Source organism: Accipiter gentilis, chromosome 5 (genome assembly GCF_929443795.1).
Source record: "Accipiter gentilis chromosome 5, bAccGen1.1, whole genome shotgun sequence".
NCBI lineage: Eukaryota > Metazoa > Chordata > Aves > Accipitriformes > Accipitridae > Astur > Astur gentilis.
In genome coordinates, this window is record NC_064884.1 from 20,321,877 (window position 1) to 20,336,095 (window position 14,219).

Genomic DNA, 14,219 nt, shown 5'->3' on the forward strand with positions numbered 1-14,219 from the left:
GAGGTTGGTCTTATGGACAGGGGACCTGATTTTCATTTATACTACAAAATTTACACTTCTTTTCTCAGTAGAAAAGGGACTTAAAAGAGAAGTAAATAAAGGTAAGAATAAAGCCTGCTGTGCTATTAAAGATAGCAAAGACCTTAGGCAAGGAGTTTCAGTCCCAGGAGTAGTAGCTGTGAGGAGGGGCTGACCTAGGCTCAGAAAAAGTAGCTGCAGGTGAGGAGGGGTCTCAGTTCACCAAGCATCTAAGAAAAAGAAAAAAAAAAGAAAAAGAAGATGAGCCCAAGCCTGCTTATGAAGGGAGAGGTGACATACTGCAATGATGATCTGGAAGCAGAGGTATCGGGAAGCAGACGGGGGTTGGTGGGATACCGGTGGGTCAGCTGCGAGAGGTCTAGTCATGGTTGACAACAAAGCAGAAAGAATGGGCACTACCAAAGCCAGCTTGCATTTGCCATTACAGAAGAATTAGTAACCCATTTGATGCAAATTTTATCAGCTCAGTCTTTTGCTTTTTGTAGCCACGGCATTTTTGATCTGATCTTGAATGACAGAACAGCATTGGCTGTTGTGGTTAACCACAGTCTTACTGTAAATGAGACTCCAACCCTGCGTACCATTTTTTGTGCACTGCAGAGCTTCTATTTACAATACATGCATCTTAGACTTTTCCATGCAAAGTGAAAGATGAAGACTAGAACCTCTACTTATCAGAAAATTAAGTTAAATTTCCACAATTAAATGAATGAAACATTTAAGAATGAAGTGAGAATAGCTAATTTTCTGCATAGGTGGTAGAATTGCTAACCTGTGCAATGCAAAGAAAGGATTGCACAGTGGGAGGGTAAATCAGAATGCTATCTTTGCACCCATTTAACTTCTAACCAAATCAAAACTATGCCATTCTGTGCCATTTCTACAATGTCTTAAATCGAAATATTTGTGAAATTTAAAAGTATTGTGGTTAAAAATTCAGAGTTGATCTTACCAATGGATCCATTGAGCCAAGGTCTTAAAACCTGATCGGACTCCTATAGTCACTAGATTCCTACACAGGAGCAAGAAGCTATTCACACATACCTATTTGCGTGATTTGCTCTAAACATTTGGGCCAGTGTCACAGATGAGAAATAATCTGCTTACTCACTTGTATCCGTTAGTGAGAAACAAGTACATTTGGCAATGTCTATATGGCAATTTGTTCACCAAGCAGCAGAACTAAAGAATTTCCAATGATCTTCCTCTGCCCAGCTGATGTGTGCTTTGTGCTTGCCTCTTACGTGGTAGTGGTATAGCCAGTATATACAATATACGCTCTTCAAAATCCCCACATCTGCCTCCTTTCCCCCATACACTGCAGTCTCAGACCCCCCGCACTTTTCCCTACAACTTGCCACCCTTTCTTTTCCCCGCTCCTGTCCAGTTCCTCCCCATGTCTGCAGCACTCATGGCCACCATGCCACCATAGGCTATGGTCTTCCATAGGCTATACCTTCTTTGTTAGGTCTTCCAGCCTAGCAAGAAACAACATGTTCTGACTGGGCTAGATCTACAGATTTCACCAAGAAATGTGATTAGGGCCTGAGCTATTTCTACATGTCCCTCAGTTCTAGTACTAAGACAATCTTTCCTTGTGTCCACCTGCAGATTTGCACAGCATTTGCAGGAATTACTTGTTTTTGAGAATTTCTTTTCTGAGAAAACAAATTGGAAGGTTAGATTTAGCTTGATCAATGGATTAAAAATGTAAAAAGGTTAGACTGACACACAGGCATAAGCATCATTTTCTTAAGAAACCATATTAAAACTATTAATATACATATAGAAATTTAGCAGTTTCATTGCTGTGCTGCTGACTTTTGGTGGAATAAATTGTACATGTGAAGGAAGAATCTGGATTGTTTCTGCTTAATGCCAGAATACAAAATGAAGTTTTACAAATTCTCATGATTTTACTGACTTTATTTCTGTATGTGTTTATTATGTATCAAACAGGCTATACATACAACTGTAAAAAGTAGAAGCCTATCTTGTAAGATAGGGAGAATATTTTGCAATTATTATCTATGGGAGCATGACTGAGAAATTTTTACTGGTCTATTTTTAAATGAATAATTACAATAAATTTTAAGTTGATGTAGCTAAAAATGTAAAAGATAGTATCTTTAAAATTTTATTTTACATGCTTTACACAAAGAAATTGTATCAACTTAAAGCATACAGCAAGTAGCTACTGATCTAATGCACATAGTTCGATCTAAACTTTATCTTACAGAGTCAAATACTACATTTGTGAAGCATATCTGTGCTGCAGGGAGTTTCTCTCCTTGGTGAAGGAGAAATTGGTCATGAAGAGGAGGAAAAAACAGCCAATGATTTCTGCTTCAAATATTATATCACAGAAACATACAATAAGTTGTAGGATGACTTGATGTCTTACCTTGTTTGTTGAACACTTGATGTCTGAGTTACAAATCAGACATTGGGAATGAACTGTAGTGATGCCAGAGATAGGATGTTAACATTGGAGAGGTGGAGGAAGGGAGGCAGAACTAAGGTCGAGGGTGATCTGTTCTGGGATCTATAGCTAGTAGAGCTATTGTGTAATTAATCCAAAGCCAAACAAAAAATTACATATTTTTCTGAATTAGAGTCCATTGTGGCTATTATGTTTTTCTTTTTTTAAAAAAAAATTAGACCCGTAGATCATGAAAGCAGTCTGGAGTAGGAGAAGACAAAAGGGTGGCCTATGCTGATTCTTACAGAATAGTTCCCGGTATAGTATTTTTTGCCAAGAAAGTCTGATACCATGTGAGTAGTGAAAATGGATTCTGCTTCATTTTCTTTTATTTGGGCATTTTGTCCTACAATGTCTGCCCAAACCCACATCTGAAGCATCTCATCTAGTACATGTATACATGTTATTGCAGTAGCTTTGTAACTTTGCTGTGGCATAGAGGTACCTGCTTTCAGACTAGCTTTGTATTTTACCTTGTTTCTGCTCCTAGGAGTGTCCCCCAAACTACAGCAATATTTTGGAGGGCATCCCCCTTGTTTATCACTCTTTCGCTAGGAATGCTGGATTTCTGGGAGCACGCTGGCTGACCTTCAATGGAATAGGCAGATGGTCATCAAATGCTGTCCTGTAGCCTGGCAGTTAAAGAATTTACTCTTAGAGGGGCGCTTGGGATAGTGTTGTGACACTGAGCCATGCCTCTGGCATGTAAACTACAAAGTTCAGATGGTCTGTTGTAGTCAGCATAGTCAGCATTTCCTATTCTGTAGCTCTACATTGCTCCTAACACGTTTTCAGAGATCCATGTTCTTGGGATGCACTCATCTCAGGAGCTGGGCATTGCCTTTCACAAGCACCCCACTCTCCCAGGTAACTGTATGGAAAGAGGAGAATACAATATCAGTGCCCTGAATCACTCATGCAGTGCATAGTTCCTAAATATTTGGCATGACAGCGGCTATATTGAAGGTGTTAGAGTGGACCCTAGAAATCAATTTCAGCATTTGTTGATGTTACGAAGTGGCCAGATAGTTATTTTCTCTATTAGTAGTTAAGCAAAGATTTACTAAACTGAGAATTTTTTTTAAACAAAGCACTCCTAACATAGATACTGGAGCAGGCTAACCATTGCAGAACATCTCCATTTGTCAGTAAGCCTTTACAACCATCAAAATATCCCTGCCTATTGTTTGTGGAGATATTGTGAAAGCAGACAATCAGTGTTGCATGAGCCAGAAGAAGAACCAGCTATTAAATTGAATGCTAATTTTACCTTAACAGTAGAGGTATTTTATCCCATTTTTGCCAAATCCTAATCAATTTTAAAGAGGGAGGGATGGAGTCCTTAAAGCTCAATGGGAGGAATTTTAATATTTTTTCATACCTACCTCTTTGCAATAGCAGGGCCTAGCTCATGTAGTTAAAGTAACATTGTAAATACTGAGAGGTACTTTTCAAATACAGAAAGATCCCTTTTTTGTCATCATCTTCATCATCCTCATCACCATTGTGCTGGAATATAATGATGTGGTAAATGGTGAGATGTAGCTGCATAACTCTTAAAGTTGGTTTGTATTCCTTCAAAAGGAACAAGAAAGAATAATTCCTCTGAACAAAATCAGAATTTACAATGCCATGTTTTGTTAGAGAAGCAAATATTCTCTCTCTCTTTTCTTTTTTTTCTCCTGTAGACTATTAACTAATCAGAAGGTATTTCAGATTAGAGTATTGTTAGACTGGACCAGTATTTTTTGGGCAGATGTCCATTCTCACTGACACAACAGTAACCAGCATTCAAATAATTAGCTGGTTTGTGAGTGCTCAGAGTCCAAAGAAAGGGAGAAGCAAAAAGCTAAACTCAAGATTGGAATAATTGACAAAATCTCTATTCCCTTTTTAGATACTTGGAGAATTTTGCTTCACCTAGGTCATTCAGTGCAGAACTGAACTGCAGTTCTTTAGAAGTCTGGGTTTTTAACATTTTCTTACAAACTTTCATTTTTGAGGGCAAATTTTTTAAAAGAATGTCTCTTGGACACTGAGTATTTAGTGCTCATTTGAAAGCTTGCTTCTGTTTTTTGGAGAGTTCCCTCTGTGTCTCTGACACTCAACGAAAAAATAAGGACTTGAAAGTCTTCTCTGATCTGTCAGTTTGGAAGGCACACAGCAGCATTAAAACATGATCGGATAGCTTTATATTCAATAGGAGGGCACAACTAAAAAGGCCCATGGAGCCTACATACAGGAGCTTTGGAGTAATTTGGGGAATTTATGTTAGATTATTTGTCATGCCAAAGTCTCCTAGTCTTACATTGTCTTCTGGGCAGATGTGCCTCCTCTCCAGCTGAACAGATCATCTGCCAATCAAAGGTTTGTAGGGGGTTTTTTAGTCAAACCATGATAGGATTTTGAGAAGTTCACTCAATTCAATGACTTCCTATTAGTGAGAGATTCTAATGTAGGATCTATGGGCCTTGGGGAATGCAAGTTTTGTTTCACTTGCTGAAGTAAGAAAGTAAAAAAAAGAGAAAACAAATAAAATTATAATGTACAATCTCCTTTTACTGTAGTCCACATGGAAAATGAGGGGCTGCCCTCATCCATATTTTTACAAAAAATGGTTCACATGGTCAACAGACCACCATGCTACTAATCTCCTTGCATTTTTTTCTAAACCTCATTCTCGCCCAAGATGAAAGTATATTCCATTTACTAGATGCGAGTTGTGAGCTTTTACTTTTTGCTCTTTTTTGATAGAACTATGGGATTTAGTAAGTCAGCAAGAATTTTTATACATTTGGGGATCAGTGTAAAGAAAAAGCTATTTCCACTTGGTGCTATTTCAGTGGATTAGGCAGTGTATCAAAACATACATATTAGCTTGAATGATAATACCTCAAGGTTTCATACCTCTGCTAGGACTATGATAGCTTCCTTGATACTACCTGAGATTCTTGCACGTGTTTTTCATCATAGCACTCTTGATGTAAATGCCTGATACTCTGTGTGACAGGAATTCTGCAATCATCTTGTAATTGATTCATTATCTAGATGGCATTAATGGAAAGGAAATGAAGAGTCCACTTCAAAAAAAGAAAAAAAGTTCAAGTACAGTACCATCCCAACAGTGGTTCTTAAGGGTGCTGTGTTTGTCTAAACTCCCCTTCCGAGTTCAGCTTTCAGTGGAATCTTGGGTTTAGTGAAATAAGTGAAAGTAGCTGGTCTGATGTACCACTTATAACTACACCACTGCAGGAAATAACCTAGGGAAGTCTGTTGGTTACTGTGTCTCAGAAGATTCCCAATGCTCCTTTGAAACCCAACACATCCTCTAGTGGGAATATTCAGATGGATTGTTCAAAAAAACACAGAAAACAGCTTATAACTATAGTCAAGGTACATAATATTTCAATTGATATATTTTATATGCTTCACATCTGTTGTTTTGTCCATTTTAATTGATTTAGTGTAAGTGCTCATTTTTATGTAGAAAGACATCTTTTTTTATATTTAGCACTATAACTAATGTCTGCAAATATCATGTGATCAAACCTGTTTCTTACCAACGTACAGTGTTTAAAAAATTTGGCCTAAAAGTCAAATTCTCCTAAGCCAGATCTTTAAGTAGTTGCTTCACTTTTGCGTGTGTCAAGGCAATAACCATATAGTAAAAATAGATTATAATGTGTATATAAGAAGCATCAAGCACAAAGTTATTTACTTTAGTGAGAGCAACTGTAAATTTAAACAAATGTTGATCTGTCTCTCTATACAATGTATCTATAGACATATATACATTTCTTGTCCTATTCTTTCCCATGCATTATTAATTTTATTGTGCTCGAAAACTACAACTTACATATAACAAAATATCATCGGTGCTAGGTTCTTCTAGCACTTAGTTTCCAAAATACTTGCAGTTTCACTGGTGATAGAGGGTAATTAATTTGCTCATGCAATGTCTTTCCTTCTTTTGATAGTGCTAAGGCTCCATCTGCCACCAGATGTCTTTCTGCTTGACTGAGATGTTTCTGTGGTCTTTGAGGACTAACTTACATATTAAAGGTGAGCTGTTACCTATTACTAAAGCAAAACAGCAAAGCTTGTTGATGAATATTAAACTGATACAAAATTCTGAATACCCAAATGAAGTGGGTTTTATACTTAGGAGAAAGAACACTAGGCAGCAATACAATGTTTGAACTTGGTCAGCTTCTTTGCTTATCTCGTCACAGAACTGCAGCATCCTTTCAAGTAAAAAATGTTAAGATTATATTATATTTATATTTAATTGGATGCATTTTCCTTTTCAGGAAGCTGTGGCCTACTTGACTGTAAGCTTCAGTTTAATGCCTAGTTTGGGTGAATGATGCAGAGGCATTGTGATTTGTACTTAGCATGAAAATAAAAAATTACTGCATGTTCTGGGTATTTTGCATGATTACTTGAAATTTTATACTTACAAGGGTAATTGATTGTTCCAGGAGACACATAACTAATTACTAGCCGTGTAGAAATTACCTTCATTCGTCTTGCCTTGCTATTGCTAAAATATAATCTAAAAAAAACCCCACTGGTTTTTAAGTGGGCCATATCAAAATATTATTTATGCCAATTGTAGTGTACAATACTTTTGTTGAAATATTATTTTGAATATTATTGACAATTCAATTGAATATGAATGAATATTCAGTTGCATGTTATTATTCAAATACAGTCTCAATATGTCTTGGCATACCACCTTCGTGTGAGAACTGTTCTGTAACAACAATAATACAAAAAAGTCAAAAGCTGTATTTCCTAGAAAACTCTGATGGTTTAAGTCAACACACAGTTGTGATTTATTGTAATTAAAGGTGTACTGTGGCCTACTCTGCCTAGTTTCCACCTTTGACCTTCTTGCTTCCTCTTTGTCCATTTATTCATTCCCTACAAACCTCATTCTGATTCTGAGGCAGAAGGGAGGACTGCTTTCTTGTTTTAAAAGCTGCCTGCTCATTGCAGTGCCTTCCTGCATTCTTCCATGTAAGGAATTTCTCCCCATGGTATATCCCTGTCTGAGTTCAGAAGGAGACAGATGCAGTGTCAAACTGATTATTTTAAAACAGTGCAACTTAAAGCCATACTTAGATCTACTTGGTGGAGTTTGCCATGGCACACCTAAGTTATTTACCAGTCAGCCACATCAAGAGCTGGCTGGTATGGCTTGCAGTCCCAATGTACCTGAAACATCCACATTTCTGTGCCATGGAAACCAGGTAGACAGTAATACCTATAGATTAAGAATATTGGATCCTTTGAAAGGGCAACTTTGTGAGTTCATGAATCTTAAAAAAAATCCTGTTGTCTTTAGCTCAGCTGTGTCAGTCATCAGAAAACATTTTAAGTTATTCTAAGATACGCTTTTCACCGTGATCCTTACCTTTCCTTGTGAAAGAACACAAAAGATGCTAATTAGGAAGGTGGTAAAAATACTTCTGCATGTTGTCAGCTGGAAGAGAATGAAACTGTATGTGAAGGACATGAGACCTCCAAATAAATGTAAGGACCTGTCCCATTCTCCTTTAACCCTTGCTTGCTGGCTTTTGAAAGTCCTACTGGTACTCAGACTACATGCTGTAGTTTTTCCACCGTCACACGTGTTTTAGCACCTAACACTCTGCTCCAGCTAGCAAAAATTGAGATGCTGAACTTTGCTTGCTAGGTTGTGTTTTGTTTCCAGTGTCACATTCGTAATTAAATATGTTTACATTATACAGATGAAGATATTGGGATCCACCAGTACTATGACAAGAAAGAGCCAGGTAAAGTATAAATAACCATAACTAAAACTGAACAAAACTTCCAAACATTCAATCTTTGGCACCAGCTGCTTGCTCTGAAAAGTGCAACTTTGAATTTCTTCTTATACATGCCCCTGTATTTCTGTAGAGCAAGGAAGCACAGAGAGTGTCTCTCCCGAGTCTCGTCAGCGCATTTGAAAACTTTTTATTCCACAGAAGAAAAAAATTGGAAAGATATTTACGTAAAAGCAGCCTGTATGCCGCTGGAAACCTCAGTGGGATTTCATACTCTGAATTCCTACACCTGGATATCCACCCCAGCCCCGTCCCCTGCCGCAGCGCACCGGCGCCGCGGTGAGGGGCGGTGGGGCCGGAGGCTCGGTGGGGCCGGAGGCTCGGTGGGGCCGGAGGCTCGGTGGGGCCGGAGGCTCGGTGGGGCCGGAGGCTCGGGCCGCCGCCGCCGCCGCCGTAGGCGGGTGTTTGCCGGAGCCCCAGCAGGGGGCAGCGCGAGCGCGCGGGAGTGCCCGCCCCAGCCTCCCGCCTCCTCGCCGGGCGTCTGAAATGGCCATTTCAGAGTGAACGATCAATTTTCTTTATCTGATTAATCCTGTTAATCCCAGAAGTTTCACGATGGGCCAAGAGGTCTGCTCGGCTAGAGTTACTTCCTCTTTGCGGCGTAAAAAGGTTGGAGCGGAGGCTTGTGCGGGCATCCCGTGGGCTGAGTTCCGTGGTTAACGCGCTGCCTCCGCGCAGCCCTTGCTGACAGACTGACTCCGCTTCTCTGCTGGGCTCAGTTGCAGCTCGCGTCGCTATCTGGTGAGATCGGAGGCTCAGTAACGCCGGCCCACCTGTTGGGCTGCATAAGCCTTTCTTTCACTGCAAATTTAAGATATCTGACTTACGAGGTGAAAACGTCAGGGCCGTCTTAATGTTTTGTAAATTTCTGTGTTTTATCAAACTGTATGAATCTTCTCTCTAATATTAATATTTGCTGACAGCAGTCGTAAGGATTATCATTCACCTTTTCATCCTTTCTTGCCTTTAGCATCACAGATGAAGCACGGTTACTTAGAAGAGAAGCAAAAGCTAGCAGACTGTAAGGACGTTTTCTGAATTTCTTGTTACAGTAAAACCAAATTTTTAATTTGGATTGGTGATGCCCCTGGAAAAGCATTAAAATAACCTCAGACTGCTTCCAGTGTAACTTTCTGGATATGCCATCCAAGTCAGTCCGTCACAGAACTACACAGCACAAAACCATCGAAAAGTTGTAATTACTCCTTCCTGGTATATTTGCAGTCTGGCTTTTTCTGTGTCACTAAGCATGGTAGTGTGTATTGCTTCTCAAATTCATTGCCAAGAGGAATCACAAAAATAATCACAATCCAGATTTTTCTGTATGAATTTTACTCAGCAGATGAGCAATAAACATTTTCCCAGTCAGCTCTTGAATTGAAATAACAACTGCCTCAAAACTGAAAATTATAACTAAAATACTTTCAGCCAAAATAAAATTCCAGGTTAATAATCAGCTGCCTTCATAGAACACTTTTAGTTTTGAAATATTTACACTGTTCCTGCATTATCTGGTTAAAAGCAATTTCAGTTTATGCTACCACAGAGCAGTACTGTGACAGGTAAAGATTTTTATATTAGTACAACTTTTCTTTAGCTCAAGTTTTACAACTCCTGCATAGTTATTATTGCTCAGAGCATTCACTAATGAATGACAACTCTGAAAAATCCAATTGGTTTTTAGACGACTTCACAAAGTAAAATGTATACTGTAAGAATTGCCTTAACGTTTTATCTTATCATAATGAAAATTCATGTGGAATTGTGCAAGCGTTTGAAGTCAAAATGTGAAAATGTGTTCCAAAAGGATAAGTTATTTTCAACACCATAAGGTGTGTTTGGAGCAGGTTGAAGCCCTGCTGGAGATGGATATAAAGGTGCGCACAGCCATGTGGTAAATCTACACCCACTGTGGAGGGTTGTGCGTCAGGCAGAATCAATACAGCTCTGTAAAGGTGGGAAGGTGAGAAAGGGTTATAAGTAGGGAGGAGCATAATGGATTTACATCCCTTGTGCTCTGCGTAGCATTATCTTACAGGCACTGCCTGTATGAAAAGAGAAGCAGGCCCAGATAAACCCTGTTATACAGAAGTCCCAACTGTTATCTTTTATACGTGTGACATGCAAAAGGAACACAAGCTACTGCACCTTGTTGCTGTAAATACAGGGGTGGCCTAGGCACAAAGCACTGTATGGCACATTTCTTAAAGAGGAGTACTGGGTAACTTTATTCACAGCTGCTGATTTGTGTATGTAGTTTGGTATCTGTACAGGCAATTTCCCATTTTGCATATGTGGATAAATATTCCAGTATTTATGAAGGCACCCATTGAAAATGTGATCTTACATGCCTAATTAATATTATCATAACAGTTCCACCAACATTGGCTTCAGTCCAAGAAAATACAAAGAGAAGTTGTATGTTGGTGTGCTCTTTTGTTGATATATGAAATTCTTCATTTTTTCACTCTATAGCACTTCTATTGTAAGCTCCTTTTTGCAGGAAGGTTTAAACACAACTGTTAAGTCATTCAGTCTGGAAGTTGGCATACAAACTGACAGCTTGGAGCTCAAAACTTTTCATCAGGTTTCCTTTAAATAGGCTAGATTTTAAAAGACAATGTGTTCTAGTTTCTCATGTTTTTTATTGTATACTTATGAACAGAAAACTCCTCACTTTTAAATTATAACATTTCACAAGTTATTAGGGCCTGATTCTCAGTGGTGAAACAATCGAATTGCTAGCAATTCCAGAGGAAGCCTTGCCTCCTGGTTTCAGGATTAATGTATTAGGCCAGAATTTTCAAAATAGTTTGCTGAACATTAATAAATTTCTTAAAGGACTGTAGCAGTCATGCAGTTTCTTGTTTGCTTGACTTGGCAGATTCTTCAGACCAAATTTTCAAGAACAAATCCTATAAATAACTATACTCCATAATATAAGTTATGGCGTTCACAATTACCTGTTGTTAATACCTCTATATATGCATATATTCATGCATATATATTTTGCAGACACGTTAGTGCCTGCTTTTTGAAATTAGGCAATGAAATGCTAGTTCAAAAGAATAGTATCTGTTTAGGGTTTGATAACTTGAATCTGAGTTAACATACTGAATGTGAGATGCTTTCTCATTGCAAGTGCTTAGCAGCTGGGTTAGATGCTACATCCTGAGAGCTTTGTACACAATTGCCATGGTGAAGTCATAGTCAGTGTGGATATTTCATACTAACTGTTCTTATGACAGAACCTTTCAAAAGGATATCATTTGACAATAGAAACCATAGCCATTTCCTTTCAGTTATAGGTAAATTTTACATTTAAGGTAACTCCTAGAAATCTTAGGTTTGTGTTTGTACAGAAAAGGAAGCTCAACTTGAAGAACTTTTTTTTTTTTTTGTATATAAATGTATGTTTGTACACACACACACACACATGCATATATATATGCATACATACTTATGTAGTTGCCTATGTATACACATTTCTCTATCTTTTTGGTTTTTACTTCTATTTGCCAACTCGAGATTATCCTTGGATACTGAAAAACAAGCGACCAGACAAACTGCGAGATACGCTCAAGGAGGTAGAGGTATGTTTCAGAAAGTTTCAAGTACAGCAACATATAATCCGGTTTTCAAACCTCTTTCAACAGCTTTAATTTTCATAAAGATCCAACTCTCCCAGTGATGATAAATGTGCTTTTGTCTGGTGGGCTGTTCTAAAACAGCTGCATCTTTGTGTGGCATACTTCATCTATAAACTTGAAAATCAGAAGTATGTTCTGATAGTGACAATGTATACTGCCAACTCCACTTTCTGTTTTCTGTTGTCCTTTAGGACTTAATGCAAAACAGTCAATGTATGCTGAGCAAATGGAAGAACAAACATATCTGTCAGGTAAAATGTTTTGACAAGCTTTTGCAATGTTCAGCCAGTAGAGCCGAACAGCCATTCAGTGACTGATGCAATAGTGTTAAAAAGTTAACTAACAAAGAAAATAATTGGGTTTTTTTTTAATGTATGGGCTCTTATTACCTAGGTTGTGTTTATTTAAATTTCTAACATTAAATAAATGCTACAAAACAAAAAAATGGTTTTTATCAACAAGAAAAATTACATTAAAGGACCCCGATTCTGTGAGATTATTATTATTTGGGGAAACTGAAAGCATCCTGTACTTCAAAATAGCAGGCTAAGGGAGCAGTTAAAATACATAGACAGGTCTGGAATCTATGCTATATTACATTTTTATATCTTAATTATTTACATGTCTGTCGCAAACCTTTCTACTTTGTACTTGTGTAATATGGGAGGGAAGCTATAATTCTAAACCAGCTAGATCATTAATCAAGTTATGGTACAAAAGATATTCTGACATGTGGCACATGTAGCTATGTTCTCTGTCTATGTAAGTTCCACATATTGTGTACAAGAAACAGCTTGTCATATCCTTGTTAACACAGAACGGTAGGGTAGGTGGGAGATCTGAACATGTTACATGCTCTAGCTCCTTAATCATGAACTTGTTCTGAAAAACATATGTATTTTACAAGTTTCTGCAGTCTTCATTTTTCATAAGGAATGTGCATCATATTTGAAACTGCTTTGACATGGGGAATACTTATAAATATTACTAATATCATTCCTAAAAAGAAATTTTTATCTTCTAACTTCTATGTTTTTTCAGAGTCATAATTTTTTTCTTCTAATTCAAGGAGTTCCAAATGTGTGTCAGCAGGAATAATATTAAATGTTTGAATGTTATACAGCTGAAATTCCAGAAATGTCTTTAAGTATAGCGAAATTTTTAAATACCTGACATGCCAAGTAGTATATAGTCTTTTTGTATCCATAATAAAGACATTATTGTCTGAGCTACATTTGCCTATCAGATCTTACAGGTAGGAAATATATATTATTCATGTACAGATTACATAGTATATATCTGTGAATGTTGATCTATCACTGATTTAAATATTAATTGTATACTAATTTAAACAACTCATTTTTTTTTGTTATTATTGTTCTGATTAGGAAAGGAATTTGGTTAAGAAATCCTGAGTCAATTAGCCATGAGTGTATTCATCAGCTTCCCAGTTTGCTGTCTCTTCATTTGCTTTCTCTGTCCATTCTCCCTCTATCATTTTCCTTCCCCTCACATCTATTTGCATCCACCTGCATTCCTTACCAATACATACTGTGTAACAGTGACCTTCTTGCCAAAATTTGATTGTCCTGCCTTTATAATTTAACACCTTTGGTTGACTATCAATTCTGTATAAAAGTCTTTTTTTTGACTTAGCATTCTCTAAGTAGTTTCAGGCTTACATAAACAAAAAGGAGACAAATACAATTTTACTTATTTCTTGTAGAAGATGGGAAAGAAAAGAGATGGATGTTTTTATCTTAGTATGTTAGGTCTGGCTCTCTATTGGACTGAATCATGTAAAGGGGTAGCTTGATAAATTGAGTATTTTTTTAGAGCTTTTTAGATGGTCTGTGTAGTCAGAGCACAAGTGATAGTACTTAGCTTATGACATAGCTAAAGTTATAGATAAAAATCATAGCAATTTCTCTCTCCTTAAATTCTGCTTTTGGTTTCTCAATCACAAAACAAAATGGTTTTTTATATAATAATGGCTGATAATTGAAGTCTCCAACAGGGTTTAGAATGTTCTGCCAAAACAATTGTATTATTCCACTTTTTGTCTTCCTGAAAATATAAGCTCTCCAACAAATGAAAATAAAACAGAGAAAAATGAATAATTTAGGAGAGTCTAGAACAGAAAAGCCATCTTCTATAAATTTTTATGTCAAATGGTTTGTTTCTCTTTGAGCA

The 14,219-nt window shown here is 37.4% G+C and overlaps 1 protein-coding gene across 1 annotated transcript in view; it reads left to right on the forward strand.

The window, feature by feature from the left end:
* Positions 1–14,219, forward strand: part of WDPCP (WD repeat containing planar cell polarity effector) — a 159,600-nt gene that overhangs the window by 46,576 nt on the left and 98,805 nt on the right. Inside the window, exons 4-8 of the mRNA XM_049799747.1 lie at positions 6,499–6,583; positions 8,278–8,322; positions 9,347–9,397; positions 11,905–11,969; positions 12,218–12,277. Coding sequence (XP_049655704.1) covers positions 6,523–6,583; positions 8,278–8,322; positions 9,347–9,397; positions 11,905–11,969; positions 12,218–12,277 — 282 coding nt within the window. The 5' untranslated portion in view covers positions 6,499–6,522. The remainder of the gene's footprint in view (positions 1–6,498; positions 6,584–8,277; positions 8,323–9,346; positions 9,398–11,904; positions 11,970–12,217; positions 12,278–14,219) is intronic.